The 24544-nt window shown below is 37.7% G+C and overlaps 1 protein-coding gene across 2 annotated transcripts in view; it reads left to right on the top strand.

Moving 5' to 3' along the window:
• Positions 1 to 24544, top strand: part of ARHGAP10 (Rho GTPase activating protein 10) — a 138866-nt gene that overhangs the window by 78664 nt on the left and 35658 nt on the right. For both annotated transcript variants that reach the window (XR_009114490.1, XM_058024833.1), the window contains exons 14-18: positions 1907 to 1981; positions 6889 to 6976; positions 8202 to 8260; positions 10776 to 10881; positions 11504 to 11663. Coding sequence is in view for 1 of the 2 variants with exons in the window: in XM_058024833.1 (XP_057880816.1) it covers positions 1907 to 1981; positions 6889 to 6976; positions 8202 to 8260; positions 10776 to 10881; positions 11504 to 11663 (488 nt within the window). In the remaining variant the exon portion in view is untranslated. The remainder of the gene's footprint in view (positions 1 to 1906; positions 1982 to 6888; positions 6977 to 8201; positions 8261 to 10775; positions 10882 to 11503; positions 11664 to 24544) is intronic.

Raw genomic sequence — 24544 nt, forward strand, 5'->3', positions numbered from 1 at the left:
GTTTGGAGTGTATCAAGGACTATACTGTTGAGGTTTTTTTTAGTGTCTCCAAGTGGTGCATAGCATGCTATCATACTTGTTCTAGGGATCATTGGAAAACTTACTTGGTTGTGATGGTAACTTCCAATTTTGAGAAAAACAGTGATGTGGCCCCATAGCTGTTTTGGTTTTATTCAGTTCACTCTTTTGTGCACAGCTGAACTGCAAGCATACTCCTGAGTTGTGTGTTTGGATGAGCACAGATAAAATAAAGGAGATCTGGCTTATTCTGTTAATTTGAGCCGGCTCTGGACCTGGCATCTAGCTCAAGGCTCAGCACCATTCCAGCAGTGCCTGCATCCTGGGAGGATAAAAGGGCCAGTTTTACCCAGGTGGGGCAAGCAAGGGAAGGAGCAGCTGCAGCCCTGGGACAGGGGAAGGAGCAGTGCTGGCAGGGAGGACTTCAGCAGGCTCAAGAATCTGGGATGGCAAGGAGGCTGCAGACTGAGGAAGAGGAAGGCATCAGAGGAGAGAGAAAAGATGCAGCAAGGCTAGGCAGGAGGATGAGGTAGAAAATGCCAAGTTCCCTCTACCATATTGAGAATTATTGCTGTGTATTATGGCTCTGTCTGACAGTAATTCATTAAAAGGCTAATGATTTTTACATACTTCATCTAATATTTATTTGGGAAGAAACTTTTTCTCATATGACTGGTTTTAATTTTCCTTCTCTCTGTTGGAACAGCTTGATATTGAAGCTGGGAATTCTCCACAATTCTTCCTTTGTTGAAGGATATTTTGAATAAGAATACCACATAATCTGTTATTTGAAAAGATTTCCTTGGAGTAGAAACACAGCGATTTTGTGGCATTTCTACTCTTCCAGGCCAGTGTGATTATGAAGGTAGATTGTGTTTGTAGATGGCTGCTTATTATGAGGCCTCTCAAACATCTGCGTACTGTAGTATTTTACCTCCCACTGTCTAGGCTCTGAAACAATGCAGCAGACATAGACTACCTTATTTTGCCCTTTTTCTTCCCTACCTCTTCTCTCCCTCTCTTTTTTTTTTTTTTTTTTTTCCCCCAATTTATATTCACAATTTTACTTCCCTGGGGATAAAACTGAGTAATGTAATGGAAAGCAAAAGCAGGAGGAGAAAAGGGATAGAGAAGTGAATGTATGTGAGATGATGGAAGGGCACAGAGAATGCCAGGAAAGTGGTCCAGTGTCCATATAGAATGGGAGTAGGGGACTGAAAATACTGTGTTGGTTATGGCTCCTATTTTCATCCCAAGAAAAACTGTTCAGTAGCTTTTGGTGGTGCCTCTGGATGTAACTCCAATGTGGACCACAGTGGGTTGGAATGAGGCCTTGTATCTTAAATGGAAAGCATTTATAAACTTGAAAAAGTGCTGATTTTGAGGACTGGGAATAGGCTTAGGTTTTTCTTCATCCAAAGTGTTTAAGTCACTGCACATTGGGGGGGGGGGGGCGGGGGGAAGAAATGTTAAAGTTATTGAAGAAATCTTAATTTAGCATTGTGTGTTCAGTTCCTACATTATTAGAATGTGGCTGTTGATGTACCCAAAGTGCAATTTAAAAGATTTGAAATTAGTCAGTAGTTTATTTATTTATTTATTTATTTATTTATTTATTTTCAAGTAAAGCTTTGTCCCTGTTTGCTTCTTCTCTCAGTTTCGGAAGTGGAATTGAGGTACATGAAATCTTTATCAAAATATAACATGAACTTACCTTAAAAACAGAGTAACAAAAGGATTCTTTATTTATAATGTTGTTCTTGGAACTGTTAATACTATGTAGTCTCTCTGTCTTTGAAGATAATTTCTTGCCTGAGGCAAAAATTTTAATGCTAAATTTGACTGTGGTTGATCTCATGATTTTTTTTTTCTGTTTTTTACATAATAGGTATAAATGACCAAGGATTGTACAGAGTTGTGGGGGTGAGTTCAAAGGTCCAGAGACTTCTGAGTTTGTTGATGGGTATGCCTCTATTTTACAACTATTTTTTCAATATTTTATTTCATGTTGTTTTACTGTCAATATTTAGTTTTTAAAGCACCTTCCAGTAGTTTGCTCTAGTCCATGCAAATAATCACCACATAGTTGTAAGTTTCCCTACTTTAAAAAGACCTGGATTAGTTGGAATGAACAAATTAAGAACTGCTATGAGACATATGTAGGAGCAAAGATTGTGCTTTGTGCAGGGTTGATGGAAGTGGGATTAAAGCAGCCTAAGTTGAAGGATCTGATCAGAAAATTCAAAATACCAAAGTATTTGGTATGTTTGAAGCTGGTTGCTTCATTGTTTGAAGTTTCCATCTTCCTTCTCCCATGTCTGGAATGTACCAGTGTACACACCCATGTATCTGTAGTTAATCACTGTGCAAAATAAGAGTTAGTTTAAACCTACTGTTAAAGAGTTATTTGGTTAAAGAGGAGGGATATGATATCTGTATTAATAATAACTGTGTGTCGAAGCAGGAGACAGATGGAGAAAGGATTTGGTTTTGTAAACTTAAACATCTTAGGCTCTTTTATACCCAGTTAGCTAAAATTATTTGCAGAAATTTTTTTCTCCTTTTTCTTTCTGGAAATTGTGATGCATCTTTAATTCCAGTGACTGGAGTTCTCTTGCCACTCTGCTGTCCCTGGGGGTTGGGAAAAAGAGAGAAATATGAATATGGCACCTGATGAAGTCCCTCATCTCTCACCAAAGTAGTAGCCATGACTGCAGAATGTGCCATGTCCCCCCATTTCTTGTCCTGAGCGCTGACAGTACATGCAGTCAGACAAGACCACTGGGATTAGTTCATTTTTATGGAGCTTCCAAACCTGTCACTTGACAGCAAAGGTCTGATTCTCAGGGATTCATTGGTATGCAAAGAAGCTTGTTTGCAGTTTGCACCAGGCTCTTCTCCAGAACCATGCATGCTCCATCTGTGCTGATAACACAGTGTTCTTTGGCACTGCAAACTGAAGGAAGCCAGAAAGTGAATTCATTTCATTACCCCAGACATTATGTGAATGACAAAGCGCTTTTATATTATATGCTGCTGTCAGTTCAGTGCCACCTGTAAGACTTTTTCTTTTCCTTCCTTTATTTTTTCAAACAGCCTGTCTCCTCAGAAATGATAAGACATCTTGAGACTTGAGGACCTGCATGTCATATCAATCTGTCATAATGACCTTGCTAAATATTAATTTATGATGTCTTACTTTAATCAATATTAACAGCACCCTGAAGTACTCCATTAGTAAACCTTTAAAGTATTACAGAAAAAAGGGTCTTTTTGGAAATACAAACTGGGATTAATAAAAATGACTGATTTATAACAGATTTTCATAGTTGTTTATCTGTGTTGGGGTTAGCCTCAGTAAGCAATAACCATCTTTAGCCATTGACCATGGGAAGAATGACGTGCTGTCACTCAGAGAGCCTTGATTAAATGTGTTTGATATCACAAGATGCTTTTCAGTTTTGTTCTTGCTGGCTTAGCTTGGGCGTGCAGGTCTGGCAGGCAGATTTTCCTTGCTGCCATTATTGGTATCCAAATTAAATAGACTCAGGTTGCCAGTGGCTCAGTAGCAGCTGGAAGAGTTTACTGGGGATTCCAGCATCTGCTTTTAGTTACTTTTTAGAATCAGGAACATTTTTTGTCATTCCCAAGTTTCATATATTTATTTGACAAAGGAAGAATACAGTGGTATCAAGATGAGGCAAAATACTGAACAGGAAAAAGTTAGGGTGCAGGCAGGTGCTCTTTTCTGATGATTTGTTGAAAGTGATTCTATCTCTGCTCTTTATCTATCCGTCCTCAGAGGAGAACAAAGAGGGTTCCTTTTTGATATACAGTGGTACAGAGAATTTAAAATGACTGATTAATCTTTAATCCTTTGTCTCTGGACATACTCTTAGATACCCTTTTATATGAAAGATTTTTCAGAATCATAAAAAACTCATATTAACTTTCTGTATTTTGAAATGTTTGATAAGATTTCAAAGTATTTTAAGCTACCTATCACTGACCATGAAGTTCACAGTTGGAAAGGCCTTGTGTGAAAAGAGTCTTCCAAATCGTAACCAGGAATGTAATTTTTTTTTTTTGTCTCTTTTTCAGATTATTTTCTGTAGAATTTTGGAAAGTAGACTGAGAGTTAAAAGAGTATGAGAAGAACAACATATGCTTTTCTAGTACTATGAATGCATAGATTTTCAGCTGTAATGCAAAAATCTAGTGGAGCTAAGTCTCTGCAAAATAAAGCTTAGCAATCAAACACATAATTCTATTTAGAAAAAAAAATTACAATTAACTTAGTCCATGAAGATACCTGTAACTGGTACTGTGCTATTTTGCAGCAATGATCTTGTTTAAATTTAAAGGGAGGCATCTGGTGAGGAAAACACTTTTCTACCTTTTAAGGGAAAATGTTAAATTAACGAAATACTTCACTGTAAACAGGGATAGAAAGCTAGAACCTCCAATATTATGGAAATGTGTTCCAAGCACTGCAGTGTGAGTTGTCAGGAGTCTCAGTTCTGGAAGTGCATCAGGGCCCAGTTCCTGTTCCATCGATGGCGTTATAGATCTGAGGTGCCTCATTCCCTACACGCTGTTCCACAGATTTTGTACAAGCCACTGCATGGATCAGCTTTCACATGGACCATTGCCTGTGGGAAGGGGCTGCTGAGCACTTGCAGTTTCTGCTGATGAGTTCAAGTTTATTTCTGATGCTGTCTGGTGTGAAAAATACCAGATATCACATGTAGCAGGAAGCTTTCGGGTGCTTCTGCCTTCCCAGAACTAGCAGGTTTCGAAACAATGGCATGGAATTCCTTGTTAATTTCTGTACAGTAGATGACAGTATACATGCACATCTACAGTGGGCATATTGCATATGAAAGCAAAGAGAGTCTCCTCCTAACCAACTCAGTGAACTGGACAGTTTTTATAAGCTCTGGCTCCCTTATTGTCAGAAAGATTTGCATAAAATTTAGAGCTGATCTGTCAAAAGCTGTTCCTTAAACATGCACAGTTAGTTTTACAGGCATAAAGTTGCCCTTGAGTGCACCGTGGCTGTTACATGAACGAGTAGCATGAAAAAAGCTAGATTAATAATTTCTTGAAATCTGGTTCAAGTTCCAGTTCTTACTTAAAATGGATGTTTGAAGTAGAGGAGGAGAATGGAGCAGGAATAGTGAAATTTATTGGGTGGAAGGGCACAGAGCAATGTAAAGCAAATGCCAAACCAAAAATGAAGAAAATGTCCTTAAATCTTAATGGCTTCTACAATCAAACCAGGGGTTTGTAGCAGGGCTGTTTCTTTTTTTTTTTTTTTTTTTTTCCTCCAAGAGATAATGAAATGTTTCAACAATACTTTCTATTTTTTATTTTAAGAGGCTCGCTTTGGAATTCAGATGCCTGTTGTTTTCCTCCCAAAATTCATCAACAAATTTCAATGAACAGAGTGCATACTTTGAATGTAAAAGAGGTTGATGATTATGAAGCAGCTATTTTAAAACTGGATATTACATAGTGATTTAGTAACAAAACCCCCATAGATTTTGTAGCTTCTGATGTGATGGCAGTTTTTTATTTAATTAATTCAGGAGACAAATTTTCTTCTTGAAAAAGAGAATTTGAACATGGAAACAAGTAGTATGCTAACATGAAAAAAAAAAAAGAACCTTATATTTGAGACAATCCTGAATATTTTGGGTGGTGGTTGGCTAGTAACAGTTTGCTAGAAAATGTTATCTGACCTGTATTTTAAAATGAGATTTAAATAATTGATATAATGAGGGAGAATATTCAGTTACAGAAATAATTGCTTGGCACAGCTTTTAGAACAAAATTATTTCGTCCCGGTAAAAGGACTGCACCTTTAATCAGGGATCCTAATTTGATTTTTTAAATGTGTCTGTCATTTGTCTGACAAGCCAAGTAACAAATGAATTCTGAATTGTATGAACAGGTCCACACGTAATCGGCATCAGCCACTGCAGTGACTGACAGAAACGTAGCAGTAAATAATAACAGGAAACCAGCAAACACACAGGGCTAAGCTGGCCATATATATGTGCTCTCCTCTTGTGTCAGCTAGCTATGGCTTCCTGTTTTGAGGCCAAAAGGGGTTTTTTTGATTGCAAAATATTCCAGTGTGCTGTGTTGTTTTCGATCTGTTAAAGTCTTCAAACTGATGGGTCAATCAGACAAACCTTTTGGTTTGGTCTGTCTTGTTCCAAGGCTCCCCCAACTAACCTGGGAGAAGGTGGGAGTTCTGTGGTCCTGAGAAATGGTCAAACAAACAAGTATTTCTTGTCCAGTGGCTAAAACTGATCAAGTAAGGCAAACATTCAGCAAAGACACCTTTTGCTACTTTGGAAGCACCTCTTAAAACATTCTCACACAATGCAGAGGGTCATGCTGCACTTTACCTGTTCTCATCAACAGTTTACAAGAAAAACTATGGAAACAATTTATCACTTTAAATAAGAAAGAAAAGTGTAAAAGAAAATTATTCTTCTTTTTTCCCTAAACTGTTTTTGTACATCTTTCTGTGTTTGTGAACATCTCTCTGTTTAATTAGAGGTGTGAAAATTTCAATTGCTATAGAGATCTTTTTACATGAGGGTGGTTTTTAATCCCTCATTAAAAAAAAATCAGTAAATAGTTTAAATAAAAAAAATATGAACATGGAATTTACAAACAGATTTGGATATTTGGTCTTCTTCATATCACTGAATAATAATAAAAAGGACGTTGCTTCTGTGCTCATGTGAGCAAACACGTAGTGTTGAAAGTCAGTGTGTTGCTGTTCATGTAACTCATACTGATTTAGAATTCCTTTTTTTTCATGTCCCTTTTGTCATTCTGGTTATTTTCTAGATTCAAAAACCTGCAATGAAGTTGACCTGGAAAACTCTGTAGATTGGGAAGTGAAGACAATTACTAGTGCTATGAAGCAGTATCTGCGGTAAGGCTGTCTCTTGTTAATTTGGTTTTTTAGATTATAAATTCTTAATTTAGTTCTCCTATGCTGTATGTTAGGCTGCACTAGTTAGTTTTGCTGTGTTTTGGAATAGGAGCTCATTTTGTACAAATACCATATTTATTTGTTTTGGGGAAAGCAAAATTCTTCATCAGCACTAATACTCGTGTTCATATGAGACTAGCCCTCAAACACTTTGGTGTTAGACACAGAAGCATTTCACTGATGGTTCAGAAACCTGAAGTGTTACTGAACTTGCTGAGAATCATTGCTGAAAGTTGGCTAAGATTGTTAAAATTTGTTTCCTTTTTGTGTTTGTGTGGTGAAATGAAAAGGGAGAAGGCTGTAAAATTTTTAATATTTTCCTCTTTTTCTTCTGACCCGTGCTCTGATGTTCTGTGCAGAATAGTAATCAAAATTTTTAAATTAGAAAAATTTTGATTACTATTTAAATTAGAGTGTCAAAATTTTTAAATTAGAATTTAAAATATGTTTGCTATTCAAATGGCTTTGCCAATTCGTAATAAAGCTATTTTACTAAATTGCCTAAGAACATAAAATGTCACACTTTTGTGCATCTCTAGTGTAACACACTGTACTTTTAATCTGCTATTTTTAATAAGTAAAATATTATTACAACCACTCTCAATGAGTGCTGCAGAAGTATCTTAAGGATACAACTCTTACATAGTATAGAAAAGTATTAAAAAAAATTATAAGTGTACACAATAAAGTATTTCTTCCCTACAGTATTTCCCTTCTGAGTGTTTACTCAGATATGCAATATTTCATGAGCATCAGTAAAGTCAATATAATTAATGGTTTTAACTCTGATGGTGGTGGTTGTTGTTAAGACCTTGGTGTCTCTCCAGTAAGGCATTAACTTAGCACTTTTCAAATGCTAAGAATGACAATAAAGAATGAATTGAATAATATTTGTGTACAATCTTGATTTGAAACTGGAAAGGTATCTGATGATAGAGGCATCATTTCAGCTCATGGAAGGTGAATGGATGCATTTAGGCTTATTTTCCTGATAATACCAATTTTTCCTTTTGTTCTAGAAATCACTGAATTCAAGTTCCTTTGTAACAATGGTTGCTTCCAGTAGGAGAGTTATGCTACTGAATGTTAAAAAAGCTTCCTGATTAGAGTAAATGCAGCTAGAAGAAAATACAGTTAAATTTATTATATCATCCTTGTTTTGCAGAAGCCTTCCAGAGCCACTGATGACATATGAGTTGCATGGAGAATTCATCGTTCCTGCCAGTAAATACATGACTGTAGTTTAAATAGAAATCTTTTCTTGTGCTGTTGTGACCTCAGGAGCACTCTGCAAATGCAATTCCTGAAAAATGCTTCATCCCAGTAAAAATACAGGAACAAGAAATAATAAATGATTTAAGAATATGTTTGAATCAGTATTTAGTTCCAGTGTGTGTCACATATAATATGACTGCTTAGCACAGTTTTTACTTTTATGGAAAAACTTTCGGATAGCCAGTGTAAACATTTATTCTTATTATCTTAATTGCATAATGATAAGCATCTACTTAATCTGTGATTTTTTTTTGCCTTACATTTATAAAGAGTATGAAGCTTAGCAAAAGCAAGTGCATTCGTTTGAGCTCATTGGAGTCCTCAAAGCACAGCTGCCTGACCCTTGTTTTCAGTGCCTTGCTAGCTCTGTGTGTAGGCTGGCTTCAATGTTCCTCACGCGTTAGAAGAAAGGAAAGAGCAGGCCAGATTACACTGTGGCAGTTCAAATACAGACTTGGAGAAGACACAATAGCATTTGTAGCTCAGTTGTATGGTATCTAGTGTACACGGAATTTTTTGGAAGAGGATAGAGGGAAACTGTGTAAGAAAATTTTTGGCAAAGTATCAAACAGATATTTAGCTGATTTTCTTTCCAGCCTGTAGCACGTCTGGCAAACTGTGGAAAGCAAAATTAAAATAAACTTTGAGACAATTGCTTTATCATCTTCAGATTGCTGTAATGACTTTCCAGGACTGCAGAATGTGTTTTCTTCTGGTCCTTAATTCAAAATGAGAATTAGCTCAGGAAATTCATTGCCAAAGCACATGCTAGCAGGCAAGTGCTTAAACAAAAGTTGACATCCTTACCTATGTGGTGAGTCTTCATGTTTGTATTGGAAAGTGTTAAAATAATTTCTCTACTTCTGAAGTTTTGCCAGCAGTTTCCTCACTTTATTTTTCTTTATATTATAGTCTCTTTCAGTAAAGGAATTCAGTTTAAGTTACATGTTTGAGACAGTACAGTGTTCATGAGTAGTAAACAGCTTAGTAAGGAGTTGCTTCTGGGGAGGGAAATTCGGTCAACATTGCAGATCTGAGTTACAGTATGCTCAAAAATAGGTAGTCAGTGTTGTTTCCTATGTTGGCTATAAAAAACCAACACTGGAAATAGCACGGAGTATCCTTTTCCCTGAAACCATTGGAGGAGGAGCCAAAATTAAAAGGTTTTCCTTCAATCCTGTTCTCTTTTATGCATATCAGTATAGATTGAAATTATATTAACTTTGACTGTATCTTGTAATTAAATTGTTTAGCCATTCTTTAATTAGAATTTGTGATCTCACATATACACAAAATAGTCTCACTTTATAGAAGACCCATTTTTTCCATGAGAATTTTGAGTAGCTCACTAGAAATTAAACATTTTGCTTTTTGGTAGCCTTTTTTCTTGCAATCTGTGCAGGGGTATTCATTGCAAAAGAATAAAATACAGCCCTAAAATCTACAGCAATATGCAAAGAAAAAAAATCTGAAGCATTATGCACAGATGAATCCGAAGAAATTGTGGTATTTTATAGACAATACACTTAGCAAACACAGTTGCCTTAGAGAAAAATGGGATCTGATCAGTGGTCCTCATGTCAAAATTTTTTGCATTCAGAAAAATGTATAAATTTTTCTCATCCTGCACTTCTAGTAAGTATTATTATAGGCAATAGAAATGCTTCCATTCCTCTCATTATAACCACTACAGAGATGTAATTTTGTGATTTAATGCAACTTGAAGTAGGAAGATGGTTTATTTTCATCTTTTACAGGTTCTTGTTTTCATCTGTGTACAATGAAACCTGTAGGGGCCAAAATTATTCAATTTGACATGCAACAGACAAACATAAAAGCTATTTGCTTATCTATATTTCTGTACTGTACTAGAGATGCCATTGTTATTCAGAACCTTTGTCATAGTATTCTCTGTAGGTTTTTTTGCATGTTTATTCTTCTGTGTCTTCAGAGGTCATTAGGTTTTCTAAGCACTTGGATTTGCTTGCAGTTTCCAATGCAAGGTTGCCTAAATGCAGTGTCATTAGGTGCACAGTACCAACAAAACTGAGTTCTAATCATGAGGACAATCAGTTAATGATGCTAAAGTGGAAAGCCGTACAGTTTTTCTCTGGCACCCAGTAACATCGCTGCTCACCTTGCAGTGTATTTCTAAGCACACGGATGCAATGCAGCAAAACAATAACTGCATCTGGCAGACTTTAAAAATAGATGAACAAAGGCATCCTTTTGCAGGTGGACTGAAAGACAAGTTCTCAAAATAAGTAAATAAGATGATAATTCGAGAACAATATTACTTGTGAAAACAAGCACATATGTTCAGTGTTGCTATGTTTGGAGACACATAAGTGGTGAAGTGAAGTGTGTGCAGTATGTTTCCATGCAGGGGTGGGAGAAGGTTTATGTTGCTGTGGATCTTATTTTATTTTAATTTTTTTGAGATATTTATTTCTGTATCCCATAGAAAGTGGGAGTCCGGAATCTCGAGTCAATGCTGTTCACTTCTTAGTCCACAAACTCCCAGAAAAGAACAAAGAGATGCTGGAAATTCTGGTGAAACATTTAGCGAAGTGAGTGCTATGACCTGCTTTCCTACCTTGTCAGAATTCTTGTCTTTACCTTTCTTTAGCTACAAAGGGCTTTAGTGAAGTGTGGCTGGAGCTGAAGCCCATTTTGATGCTGTCATCCTCAGCCCCAAGAACCAAACGTGCAAAGGCAGACGAGACATTTGACTCACGCTGTGCATATTTTGGCGGGAAAGGCAGAAATCTAAGACGTTAATGAAGCCATACAAGTATTTACTTTAGCAGTCCTGCCAGCAGCTGAGGGTTTGATTGAAGTGAGAAAGGGAACATTATACTTTCTTTTTGCAAATTCTGGCAGAGGGAATAGTGGAGATCTGTTAGCAAATTTAAGTTGGTTTCACACTTGCCCTGGTCCAAGGCTAAGCGTATTTTATATATTTAAGTTCAGTAAGAGACTGGTTTTGTTTTTAAGTTGCCACTGGAAGAATGGCTTTTCAGTTTTCCAGAATTTAGTAAGACTTTATTTGAAGAAACTTTGCACAAAACAAACTTCTAAAACATAGATTAAGGAAATGCAATGTTTTCATTCATAGACTGCTGTTTCCAGCAGTAATGGAAATTTTTCATAACCCATTTCCTGTTTTTTCCTTCAATTCTTTTCAAAAAGTGTTTCAAAACATGCCAAGAAGAATCTAATGACTGTGGCAAACCTAGGGGTAGTATTTGGACCAACCTTAATGAGGCCACAGGAGGAAACTGTAGCAGCCATCATGGATCTGAAGTTTCAGAATATTGTCGTTGAAATCCTGATAGAAAATCACGAGAAGGTACGTTTTGCTATATTTTCACCTTTCTGAGCATTGTCTGAAACAATCTGCTAGCCTTATTGGGGTTAAGCATGGAATTAGACATGCCATTAAACTAACAGTTTAATTCTAAAGAATATTCTCTATACACAGTATGCTTTTGGTTATTTATCCTTGGTAATCATTCGTGTTCATAGCTGAACTGACATTTCAGAATGCATGTTTCATGGCAGTGGTAGTGCTTCTGTGTGCATAGTACACCAGTAGATTTGCATTGTGAATTTTGCATTTGCTTTTTTTCTGAGCAAAAGTGATACAAAATGAGAAAAGAGAAAGCCTGGGTTCCATTTCTGGCTCTTCCATCAAGTACTTTGACCAGGGTCTGAATTAATTGTTTTATGTTTTCATTTTACCTCAGAGTTCCCAGTGTAAAAAAGAAGACTTTACTGTACTCTAAATGTTTTATGAGAGAGCCAGGTATTAACACTTCCTTTGTTTTCAGCTGAATGTGTGTTATTTTAAGCCTTTGTATTTTTGGTAGTACTGAAAATAGAAATTGTTGTTGCTTCCGTTACTAAAGTTGCCAGTTACTAGAGTGCCTCACATATACAAGGTACTGTCCAGGATATCCCTGCATGTAATCTGGGATCTGAAATTAAAAATAAAAATAGTGAGAAAGTAATTTACTTGTCTCCTTATTTAGGTACTCCTTTGGGAGTCCCATGTGTCTAAGTTGACTTCTCTAACTGGATGTTTAAGGTACTTTGTACTGAGAGATGGACAGCATATCCCTAATTCTTACTGTCAAAAAAAAAAAAAAAAAGTGCTTTGGCAAAATCCCAAGATGTGCTTTTTCCTTTCTCCTTTCTTAAGTACTTAGAGCACTGAAATTGTTATTTCCTTTAAAGGTTAACAGTGTTGAAATTGGCTATTTAAGTCAAGTGTTATCTACTCTAAATAACATATGTTTCAGGCTTTTCTGACAATGTAATTATGCTCCCTCCCTGATTGATGCAGGCTGGGCAAAGCTGCTGTTGGCATAGCTGTGTCCACATGGTGGGTTTTGTTGGCTTAGTTAACTTAGGGTGTAATGCTGTCCTCACACGCACACTGAGCAGATATGGCATTGTTCTGTTGGAAAAATACTGGGCTGCACATGTGGCTCAAGTTCTAAGCAATAAATATTCCAAGAGCTGTAAGCGATGGTATTAATTTTGGATCTTAGAAATGAAAGTAAACCTTGCAGTTGAGCTCATGATTTTAAAGCTATTGAGGTGACCACACAAATTAAAGAAAGTCGAGAGAGAGCAAGCAGAGCCAGGATGTTTTAATAACATGTGGAGGTTGAGTTGTGTTTATTCAAATCACCACAGATTAGCACCATCCTATTCTCATGCCAGCTCAGTCACATGTCTCTTAAAATTGGACATCAGTTTTACATTTGAGACATTAGTGGCCTTTCTTGCTCCTCTGCAAATGTGGAGAAGCGAGGAATGGAAAGTACATCAGTATAATACTGCCTCATTTTCCATAATTTCTTGGTTTTATGCCTTCTTTAGAACTAGAAGGGTATAATTTTTTTAAGGGATTTCTGTCATTTCACTGCCAATTCTAACAGTGAACTTGTCAACAGTGGTCTGCCTGCAGCAACCTCTCCCATTCCAGACCTGCTTCCAAAATGGGAGGCAGGCCCATGTGTGACCTCTGTGTGCTTATAACAAAGGCAGAGGTGTGTTGAAGCATTGAAGCACAAAAATTTTATAGTCAGACTGAGTATGCTGCTTTTACAAGTGACATTTCTTTGTTTAAGGCAGACCAAGGACCTGCTTTTAAAGGCAAGCAAGGTCATTGCCAGTCTAATGTTCATTTTATGTTGTTATTTTAAATTTATATGCATTTAAGACTTTCTGAGAGTCTTGCATTAGATATTTTTATTTATAGCCCTGGTGAAGTCCTAGGAAATGTCACTGGTTGTGGGTTAAAATATTTTAATATTTTGTTCAGCCACTACTCCAACTCTGCTATTTTTTAGTGGCTTCTGCTGATGGGAGCAAAGTTTGGAATTGTAGGAAAGTGATGGAGTCAAGATGGAGGTGCACTGACCCTTCACACTGTACATATGTAATTTCCAGCTCTGGTACTCTGCAGAGAGGCATTTCTTTTCCCCTGTAGCCAAGGAAAGGACCAACAAACTTTCCAACTGTAGGAGCAGGAGCCATCGGCAATTCTGATATAAATACAGAAACCTGGTAGGCAGAACAGTAAAAAATGGTTAGGATTCCTCAAATATTTTAAATTCCATCAATTCCCATTATGTGTTTTGTGGATAGCTTTTTTGAACAAGAATCACTGTTCATTTTTAGGACACATAATTGGGTTACTGGCATTGAAATCCTGGTGCAGTTATTCCAGTATCATCACTCTTTGTTCTAATTCGAGAATTTCTGTGCAATGAACGTGTGGAAACCTGAACACAATGACTTTCCCTAAGATAAGAGTATCATGCTTAGTGAATAAGCTGGTATTGTTGTTTATTTTTGGGGTTATTTTTTTTGTTAAGCTTTGTTGATATGTACATCCTCCTGGCTAGAAACCAGTCAGCGCCACTTCCACCTTGTTTACAGGCTGCATATGTACATACAATTTGTGGCTGTGAACCAATTACTGTGTGTTGAGGAGGGGATGTTTTGCAAAATGCTGAGATTGGAACACTGAAGCCAGACCATACAGCCTGATGTGTTGCTTAAATGGCATTAGAATGGCCATGATTAAGAGTAGGAAGGGATAGAGGAGCATCAGGGAGGGAATTGTTTAGCTTTTGTCAGTTCTAGGCAGGTCTCTCTCAGGTTGAGTATTTCACAGTGCCCACTTAGAGGGTGAGCTGCACAAGCAGATCTCTGCTTTGAAAGAAAAAAGACAAACTCTAGACCCCAGCTGAGATATTTTACTCAGGACTGTCAGAACCACCTGCTGTGGAAGCAAGGACAATCTAGAGGATAATTAGACCCATAAAATGTCTTGCTTTGCTTCTGTCCTATGGCTATAGGGAAAGGACAGCCAGATGGGGGAAGGATAGCCAGATTTTGTGTCCTGTATTTTTCCCTTCACTAAAGAAGCATCAAGGAATTCATGTTTGTGTCTCATCATTATGTTTATTTTGCTTTGAGGTACCAAGCTCAGGAGCTGACTGCAGCTGTGCTTGTACACTGCCTGGAGCAATCTTGGCCTTTAGGTAATCTTCTAATGACAAGTCTTAGTCAACTTGGCCCAAAGAAAAGGTTTTGATTTCTCTTCTTTGCCTCCTCCAAATGAGTTTCAAGGGTTTCAATTAGTTTTTCTTCCCATGGGCTTAACAGATTGGAAATTTTGGACATTTTAGCTCTTCTGGTTTTTCTCTGACTTGTGGTGAGGAAGAAGGTTGGTCCATCATGCCACGGCAGCACGAGGAGCATGCACATTTATCTTGCTGTTTGTTATAGTGTTTGTAGAGTATGTTGTTGGAGTGAATGTCACTATTCAAAGGGCTTGTTTATTTGCCATTTAGAGATGCCTCAGTGCTAATGTGAACCATTTTGGTTTCTCAATTCCCTGAATATTATTTTAAGAAGGAAAAAAAAGGCACCAGGATAAAAAAAACCCCTAAGAAATGAAAAAAGATGAGGGAGGAGGTTGGAATAAAAATCTCAGTGGGACTGGAATATTTAAACCAGCATATGGGGGAGGAAAGAATAGTGAGTACAAATAGCAAGATTATAAAAACAGAAAGAAGATTAAGATTACAATGAAAGAAAATTAGAAGGAAAAAAGTGAGGGGCTAGATCTAGAAGTTCCTTCTGGAGACTGGAAGACCAGAATCTGAGGGAAGGGAATAGGCTTTGTAAAAGATACCTTTTTCTCAAATTCAAACAACCTATGGGCAAAATTATCTCAAAGACACTCAAGCTGAAAAGCTCAGTATTTCCTATATATAAGGCAGATACCGTTTCTCTATCAATCTTTCTATAAAGGGGAAAGATTTTACGTATTTTAGACAAAATGTCTCTGGCTTAGCTATGATATGTTGAAAATAGTTTTAAGGGGAATCTTTTTAATGAAGTGCCTTTTTTTTTTTTTCTTCATACTTTGGGCGCTTTCATGATTTCATTTTTAAACTAGAAAAGGAAGAGAAGAATTTAATACTCCTGAGCTCTTAAGCCAACATCAACTTCATGTAGTAATCCTTGAAAAATCTTGTCTTAAAACGTATTACAGTGCATAATGCATGCAATATTCGTGAGACAGAAGGAATGGAAGCGGGTGAACTTGGTTTGTTTTAGAGCATGAGGCAGCACAGTGTCCCCTTGGCAATCCCGCAGCTCTGTTGCAGGTAAATGCTTTTCAGGGTGGAATGCCACACCACCACATAAACTTAATACTGTTTTTTGGCAACAGAGCAGATCTTTTGAAAGGACACATAAGAGTTACTGAAGAGGGTTTGTTTCAGCTTTCCTGTTGCGTTGCCTTTGGCTGCAAAGCAGGACCAAGAAGCAATGCAGTGTAATTATGGTGGTTCGCTGTGGTGCAGCAATTTGAAACCTCCACAAGGTGAATGTTTCTCAAATCAACAAACGTTGGACTTGGAGGGGGGAAAAATGACATGAAAATATCTCCATTAGCACAGAGTTTGTGAAAACACGTGAAGGTATTCATGAGGGTATTCAGCACGTGCCGAACTTGAAACATGTAACTAATCAGAAGTGTCATTGAAACTGTTCGTGAACTTAATTCTAATTACATGTCTTAATCATTGGCTGGGTCTCAAGCAGAAAGGGCAACAGACACAACAAAGAAGTTCTAGTAGGAGTCAGAGCAGCTCTTTTGTTCCACTGCAGAGTGAGCAAACTCTTAAAATCCTTTCTCTGCCCTGTAGAGAGCATAAAGCCCTTCCATGTAAGACACATACATGTGGTGGTTAATGGACTGCAAATATTTTTTGTTGTTGTTGTTTAAAAGACTCCAGTTTTCTAAATGTGGTCTATGCATAGTAAGAAGACTGAATATCAAGTCTCTACTCACGTTTGTGACTGCAGTTGATGATATTAGAGGCAGTCTGGATCAATACTTGGATTGGTATGCTGCTAGACTGGTCCAAAAGAAACAGAACATGCACTGTGAGAAATCATATTATATTAATAAAGAAAATCAAAACAAAAGTCATGATCTCAGGGGTCGAAGAGACCTGCTGAGATGCTGTGCTACAAACACATGGTGCATGGAAATAGTTATATAGATTTCTGACTTGTTGATTTGCCTACCTTATTTACAGTTAATTTGGGGGAACCTTCCTTGACTTCATACAAAATTTCAAAGTGATAGAGATGTCATCTTGTGCTGCCCACAAGCAATGTTCCTAAGTAAGTAAAGAGAAAGGATGAAGAAGGAGTGGAATTCAAGTGACTAATATTTGCTTCAGTCTTGATGGTCAGGGTGCTGTGCTTGCATGTATGGAGGAGGCAGCAAGGGAGAAGTCCTTATGGAGACAGCAAAAATGGATGTTCCTAAATAAAATCTTGTTAGTAAAAGAAAATATTCTGTAAAATATTGCAAGGGACTTGAAGGGGGGAAAAGTTGTTGTGCTTCTGAAAAGTTTAAAAAGTAAATTCTTATGCAGAAACTGTGTGACATAATGTGTTTTGCATGTACTCTTTGGAATTCTAGAAAGCTTTTTTGCCTTACCAGAAGGGCTAGTATATTTCAAACCATTAAATATTTTTGTATTGAAAATACGTGGCAGTCAGCTGATAATACTTTTATTTCCAATATTTTCAAGTGCATGCTTCTTGCACTAATAAAGCATCAATATTTCATTAGACATACAGTAGAACAGCATGTTCTTTATCTCCAAAGAGCCTATAGTCATAATGCAAGGTAAAAAATGTATTTTAACAAAAACAATGAGCAAAAAATACTTGAAAAAGCAATGATGGTATAAATCCTTGTAATGGCAGCAAGGATATCTGTGAAAAAGAAAGTGCTGGTGAGGCTGCAAGGTTGGCTGCAGTTGGAACCATGTCATTTGCAATAATCTTGAAGATCTTGTAATTTCATTCTGATGATTTGCTTGGTGACAGTGTGGTAGGGGGTAAAATGTGGGTTTTTATACTCAATTATCTGTTCATAAAATCTGCAGTAAAACAGATATATATATATAGATATGGAATGGTGGTCTTGTGTGTATATGCACATGTATATATATGTTTTTACATATATATATTTATTGCAAATGAAGGGGAGATACCTGTGCTGTGTTTGGCCATAGTTGTTGTTTTTGCTGGGTCTTGACTTAGGTTTCCAAGTGCCATCTTTCATCTTCTTAGGACTTCTCACACTCTTTGTAAAAGAAAATACATGCAGACATTCTCCTTCTGCATTATTTTCTTTTGAGAAGTGTATAATGTTTTAGAAATCAAGGTAATTAGATTGACTATTCAGTCTTTTAATTTTTGAGGCATTTCTCTGCTATTTTAAGTAGTTCCTGTATCTAAACAAGATATACATAGCTATTGTGTGTAACAGGGAAAGGTAACCTTTTTAGAATACTCTCCTTGATGTGAGTTAGAGTAGGTGAGCACAGAAGAGAAGGTGAAACTGCTGTTCCTGCTGGTGCAGTGGGCAAATGTGGAGGTATTCCCAGCCTGGTATGTGGTTAACTCTCTCATTTCCCTCGATGGCTGAAGTGGAGTGATTGATAGCAGTGAATGGGCTGCATCAGGAGTGTTCTTCTCATGAATTGTTAAAGGCAGAGTGTGATGTGATATGGTGGAGCTGCAGTCTTTGTATCAGGAGTGCTACTTTTAGAAAGGCTGACTCAACAAACTCAGAATTCGCCAGCCATCAAAGGACGTGCGTTCTTAACCTTGGTATGGTTTTCTTTTTTTTTTTTCCCCCTCCATTGCAGCTGTCCTCTAGACTGTAATGTTGTGTTTGCAGGCCTTTTAGGTTCTTCCTTTCATCCCAAAACTTGAACTATGCAGTTCAAGGCAATCAGGGCAGATGAGTGACTAATTATTAGAGTCTACTGATACATCAGGTGTGTCTGAAACTTCCTGGGTTCTTTGTCACTCTTGTAGTTTACAGATTGTATAGATCTCTAGTTGTTTTTGTATAAGAAGAGGAGATAGCAGATACTCCAGTCAGAAGGAGATTGAGGCTCAGAGCGTCCACAAATCCCTATAAGCAATGTTTCATTTAGTTAGGGGTGGTCCAGCTGCCAGGTAGATGGGCTCAGCAAATGATATCTCTGCAACGAAGAAAAGACTGCCTTGGATGGATTCAATTTTAATTTATTTATTTAGAGAGCTTTGTGGTTTGGCTCACAGCCAGGGATGATTCCTGTTTCTTGTTTTGACTTATACCTGGTTTCTTTCCAGGCTACATCCACTGTTGCACTGCAATTCAACAGTGTGTGCCAGGCAGCAACAAGGGCATTATTGATGGGCTCTGGTTGGTGGCCCTCTAGAGACTGAGCCACAGGTAGTTTTCAGCACTAGATCTGATTCTACCCCCCACCCACCAATACAATGGTTGTGAATAGTATATAAATGTATTTTGTGGTTTTAGCTGAATCCAAGCCTCCAAAGCCTCAGAAAATCTGCATCTTGTGCACTCTCTCAGAAAGCAGTGCACAGCAAATCATACTTCACAGTATGCAAGTGTTGAAGTGCAAAAGACAGGATAGCTAATTTGAGGCAGGCACATCTGTATTGGAGTGGACATGATGGTAACATTTGGGAGGTAAGTTATTTAGGAATCCTGATGAAGTTGTTGGTAATTTTTCTTGGAGAATTTTGTAAACTTTTAAAAAATATTGAATATGAATTCTAGAAGTAATCAACTTTAATCACATTTTGTGCACTGAACACATACTCTGTTTCGATATCAAGAATTCCTTTATTGAATTGTGTTTGTGAACATGAAAAAGAAATAGATATTTTGACTAAAACCAGGAATGTAACATATTGATCTAACATTGTCCATAGAAAAGTAAAAATATGAACTAGTAAGAAATTACAATAACAAAGGATATTTTTAAAAAAGATTTCAGTACTCTGGAAGTTGTATAAAATTATTAGAATTGGTGCAGAAATCAGTTTTGAAATAAAACTTTTGTCCTTGCACTCTAGAAATTGATATTTTGTAACTTCTATTATGATTAAACTTTTAATAACTCCAATTAGCTTCTGTAATCCCTTCAAATAGGGAATAAAAACCCTGGAACTTTTCATTTTATTGAATGTGGTTTTTGCTGTTAAAAAATGGATTACAATTAGTGTGCAATTAGTGGTTAGTGGTTATAATTAGTGGCTGAACTATTGTAGTAGTGTTTTAGGATGCTTGTTTTCACCTTGCAATTTCTGAAATTCTTATATCTACAGTAAAATTGTAATTGGACATAAAAGACTGCTTTGGTTTCAGAAAATGGCAAAAAGCAGGGTATGGCCACTGTCTTCATTATCCTAAGAGGAAAAAAATGTTGAAAATTATTCTGAGTAAGAGCACAACTGTGAGCCACAAAGACTGTTGCCATTTTTAAAGTGTTTTTTGTCTCTAATAAAAATATATGATTTTTGGTTTTGTGCAGATTGCTGGGTTTAACCTGAATTGGGCTTGCCTTACACTGAAACGAAGCTAGGTCAAGGAAAGACCGTGGTGATAAGCTCCCCTTGCACTATCCCATTAACTGCTACTGTATAAAATATTCTTTGATCAGCATATACGATAGCCAGTTGTCATGGAAATGCAAGGAGTACCTTAGGGATAAAATGTGTAGGGGGAGAGCAGTACATATGTCATAGCTAGATGTTTTATATTATTCCATGAACATTAGTGGAAGTGTCTGTGTTTGTATCTTTTATTTAACAATGGCAAATCAAATTGGAATTGTAGGGGAATTGCCCAAATAGAAATGTATGTTGTTCTTATAGTGAGAAATACTCTTCTCCACAACATATTAATGTAGTAGTGAAGCCTATCCCACTTGGGGAATTCCAAAGAATTTTGAATAACCTTGCTTGTCCTAGCTTCCTTTGCATTGCACAGTGACTTTTGGTGCTCTGGTTTGCCTTTGTGTATTCCAAGGATATAGATGCATGTTCTGGATGCTTGGTGTTATGAGAGTGATAGGGGTTTTTTCTTGAAACAAAACCATGGCACTGCTTTCTTATAAGAAATCTCACTGATTTCTTATAAGTTTATCTTCATTAGTTCTATTACTAAACCTCCAGTTTTTTCTCCCCTCTTTTTCACCCCGCTCTGTCCTTGCTGTTTGCTTCCCACTGATTTTTAGAGGAAATTTTAATTACCCCAGTGAAACAAAGCAGACAGAGATGACCTGATGTCTGGGTCTTTTCCTCAAGTAATTCCTGGCAAACATACTGAAATTCATTAATTAGTTCTGCTTGAGACCAGAACGAACAGATCAGTATTCTCTTGTAGCAGCAGCATCTAATCTACATTTCCATGTACAGCTATACATCTAGTCATAAACTTGTGGAATAGGCCAAGGTGAATCCTCCCAGCCGTGAGTTTTCTCAGTATCTAAAATCAGTTCTCGTAAGAGCTCAGGATCTAGAGTCCAACACTGTTGTTGCAGATTAAGGGGAATCTGGCAAAATTGCTTGGGCTGCTGCCATGTGGATCTGCTGGTAGAGTACAGTATGATAATATGTTGAATTTGGCTCATTACTCTGAAGAAATGCTGCCATAGACACTGTGGGACACAGATTTAGGAATTGGAATGGTTCTATGTAGGGATGATCTTGGGCTCACTGCTCTAGACAGAGCTGTTATTAGTGCTGTATGCCCAAGATGGTTTGTGATTTCTTTAGGCTTGTAAAGCATCCATTTTATACTCCTACATAGAGAGAGAAATAGGTCAGACTTACCAGAGTTTTAAATTGATCCACCAGAGTTTCATCTTTTCTGTTGTAACATTTACGCTGCAGGTTTGGAGATTCATCCTCTGGTTCATTCGGTGTGCACTTTGAAATTTTACTTTCATATAAGATCAGACCTAGAGAAGCATTTGCAGTAGTGGACTAACTGGGACTGACTAACAGAGGGATTTGTTGCTGGATTAAAATTTTGAGTGCTACATATATTAGTCTTCTCCCAAGTGTAAATTGTTACACTTAGCTTCAGAGTTTACTCCCAGGTAGGTCAATAGCAGGATGCCAGAGCTTTTGAGAACTAAATTGTAGAGAACTGACAGTCTATAAATCTCATGCAGTTTGACCACAGTGTCAAAAACTGTGTTAACACTGGAGGTGACTGTGAAATCTTTAAACTTTGAGGTTGGCTTAGTATATTTTTATCGCTTCTAGAATGATGTAATTCAATGAGCACACCTCACTCTTGTCTTTATTACAGGAATTAGTCTAAGCTGTGGTGACTTCTGCAGTCCAGATGAGTGATAGTGGTAGATCTGACCTTCAGGGGGTGTGGTTTTTTGAGCAGCAAAGCAATCATCTCTTAAACAGCACATTCCAATCTGTTCTTCCTTGGGAGAGTTTCCCTCCAACTGGATACGTGTGATTGCCTTGCCACGCATCTGATAGCAGCTGCTTGTAGTGCAGGACAGTACTCCTAAACTTGCTCACCTGTGGTCCCAGGATGTGCTTTTGTGCAAGTCAGCCAGCACTCAGCGCTGCTGGGGCCATTTCAGGTGCTCATATCGTGTGTGTGTGATGTTCTATTCTGTCCTCTGTGTGCATGCATTGGGCTTCTGACAACAGGTCACTCACAGCCGGCACCTTTTATTAACCATGAAACCTTTATCTTCAGTGATGTTTAAATAGTTAAAAGATTGGAAGCAAATTTGAATAAAACCAAAACCTGCATTTCTCCCCACAGCTTAAATAAAGCACCTCTCCATTCCCTCAATTCTCAGGCAGACCTAGCAGTGCTTCTGTCAGTGCAGCAGACAAATATCCAAACCATGATGAAACACATTTGTCTATTTAAGTGAAAATAAAGCAAGAAAGATAAGCTGAGGGCTGTATGTGCACTTCTGAAAGTGGAGGTTGATGTTCTGTTTGCTTTTCTTGATGTTCTGATGCTCTTCTTAGCGAAACTGTAGTATGATCTGAGTCTTTGGCCTACGACAGAAAGATGTTGCTGCTGCTGAAAAATGTCTAGTTAGGACTGGGCTGGATTTTTTTTTCCTAATAAAAAGGCCTAAAACATTACCAAAGTAGGTATGAACACAACTATGAACTGCTTTAAAGAGCAAAAAGTCTTTTTGTCTTTTGCCTTTGTGACTCCTAATTTCTCATGATAATAGTTTTAAAAGAGTATATTACAATATTTGTGAGACTAGTAAGAAACACTGAAGAAATTCTCAGCCACCTCTGTAGCTAGAAGCACCTAGAAGCACACAAGAAAGCTCATCTCTTATGAAGTATCCCTGGGAAATACTTGTTCTTCTCACCACCACTAATTTCAGCAGAGATCTGTGGATAAGGCTGTAGAAATAAACACAGCTGTGGAATGTGGCATAGCAAACAACATGCTGAAACCTCTTGGCGGAGAGTTGTTTGCCAGGGAGCCCAAATGCAATGCTTAGTCCATGGAAAAGATGGCATTTCAAGTTTTGGTACCTTTGAATGTTTCAGAAGCAAATATTTATCCCTAAACCTGCTCAATCTAGCCCTGTATTTACACATAAGGGGGCAGTGTGGTACTGTTAGCCAAGTGCCACGGAGGTGCACATCAGATTTCACTATTATGTATTGCATCATGTTTTAAGAAATGGCTTTAGAACTCTGAGCACAACTAGAGCCTTGTCACTGCCCGAGAGTGCTGCTGTGTCTGTGCTGGGGAGAACCAGGTTGGACAGCTTCCTCCTTCTTTGTAAACATTTTGTTTTTAGAGAGGCGCTGTCTTGGCTCTCTCTCGTAGTCCCTTGTTCGTAGGCATGTGAAGGAGGGGGAGACAGTTTTCCTAATGCTGGGATGGGGAACTTCCAATTAGAGCATTTTTACCTCCCCCATGGCAGCATTCACTTACTGGAAAGGAAAGTAATGTTTCCACTGAAGCTTTCCTGTGCACACCATACATGCACTGCTTCCCAGTTTTGGGAATATGATAATTTCTTCACTGTTTTCATGGAATATGTCCTTTCTTGATTATTTTGTACCAGCACAGTCTTTTACCTGCCAATACAAAAGTGATGATTACATGTCTGTAAGTCAATGCATACCTGGGATCTTGGGTCATCTTCTTCCCACATGTTAATATTCAGGGTTAGCAGGCCAGGATACGATGGGATTTAGGGTCTCTGGTACTTTTAACACGGTGTTTTGAGTGCCTTACTACTGGATGCTTATGGCATTATTTCTCACCTGTCTGGCTTTTAGTGTCATACTGAACCTGACACATGCTGTTATTATCCAGAAATGTGTTATCTGTGTTGTCCCTTTATAGTTTCTGCATGAATTTCTACTTTAGAGAAAGCTTCCCCTTAAATATTGATTACAGCTCTCCTCTGCCACTTGTCCTTGTAGTAAATATTATAAAGTTGCAGAGCACAGGAACATCACACACTGTTTCATTACATCTTGTTTTATCACTGTGTTGCATTGCTGTGAGGTGCTGTACAGACACAGGAGTTTTCTGACACAGCTCCTGTTTGTGATTTTCTTTATCTGCTGCTTTGTCTTTGCTGAAATACATATGAAGCCAAGTGATCATGGCAAGGACAAATTGTAGAAAGCTGCTGGTAAATTGCATGCCAGCACACTGATAATTTATAGTAGTAAGTCAGCACTGTTGGACTGTCCCCTTCATGTGACAGTTAAAGTGCTATCAGGTACAGTGAATCTGTTGTTGGTTAATTCAGAGAGAAATGACGTGGTGTTCTGTGT

Source organism: Melospiza georgiana, chromosome 5 (genome assembly GCF_028018845.1).
Source record: "Melospiza georgiana isolate bMelGeo1 chromosome 5, bMelGeo1.pri, whole genome shotgun sequence".
In the NCBI taxonomy this organism is placed as follows: Eukaryota; Metazoa; Chordata; class Aves; order Passeriformes; family Passerellidae; genus Melospiza; species Melospiza georgiana.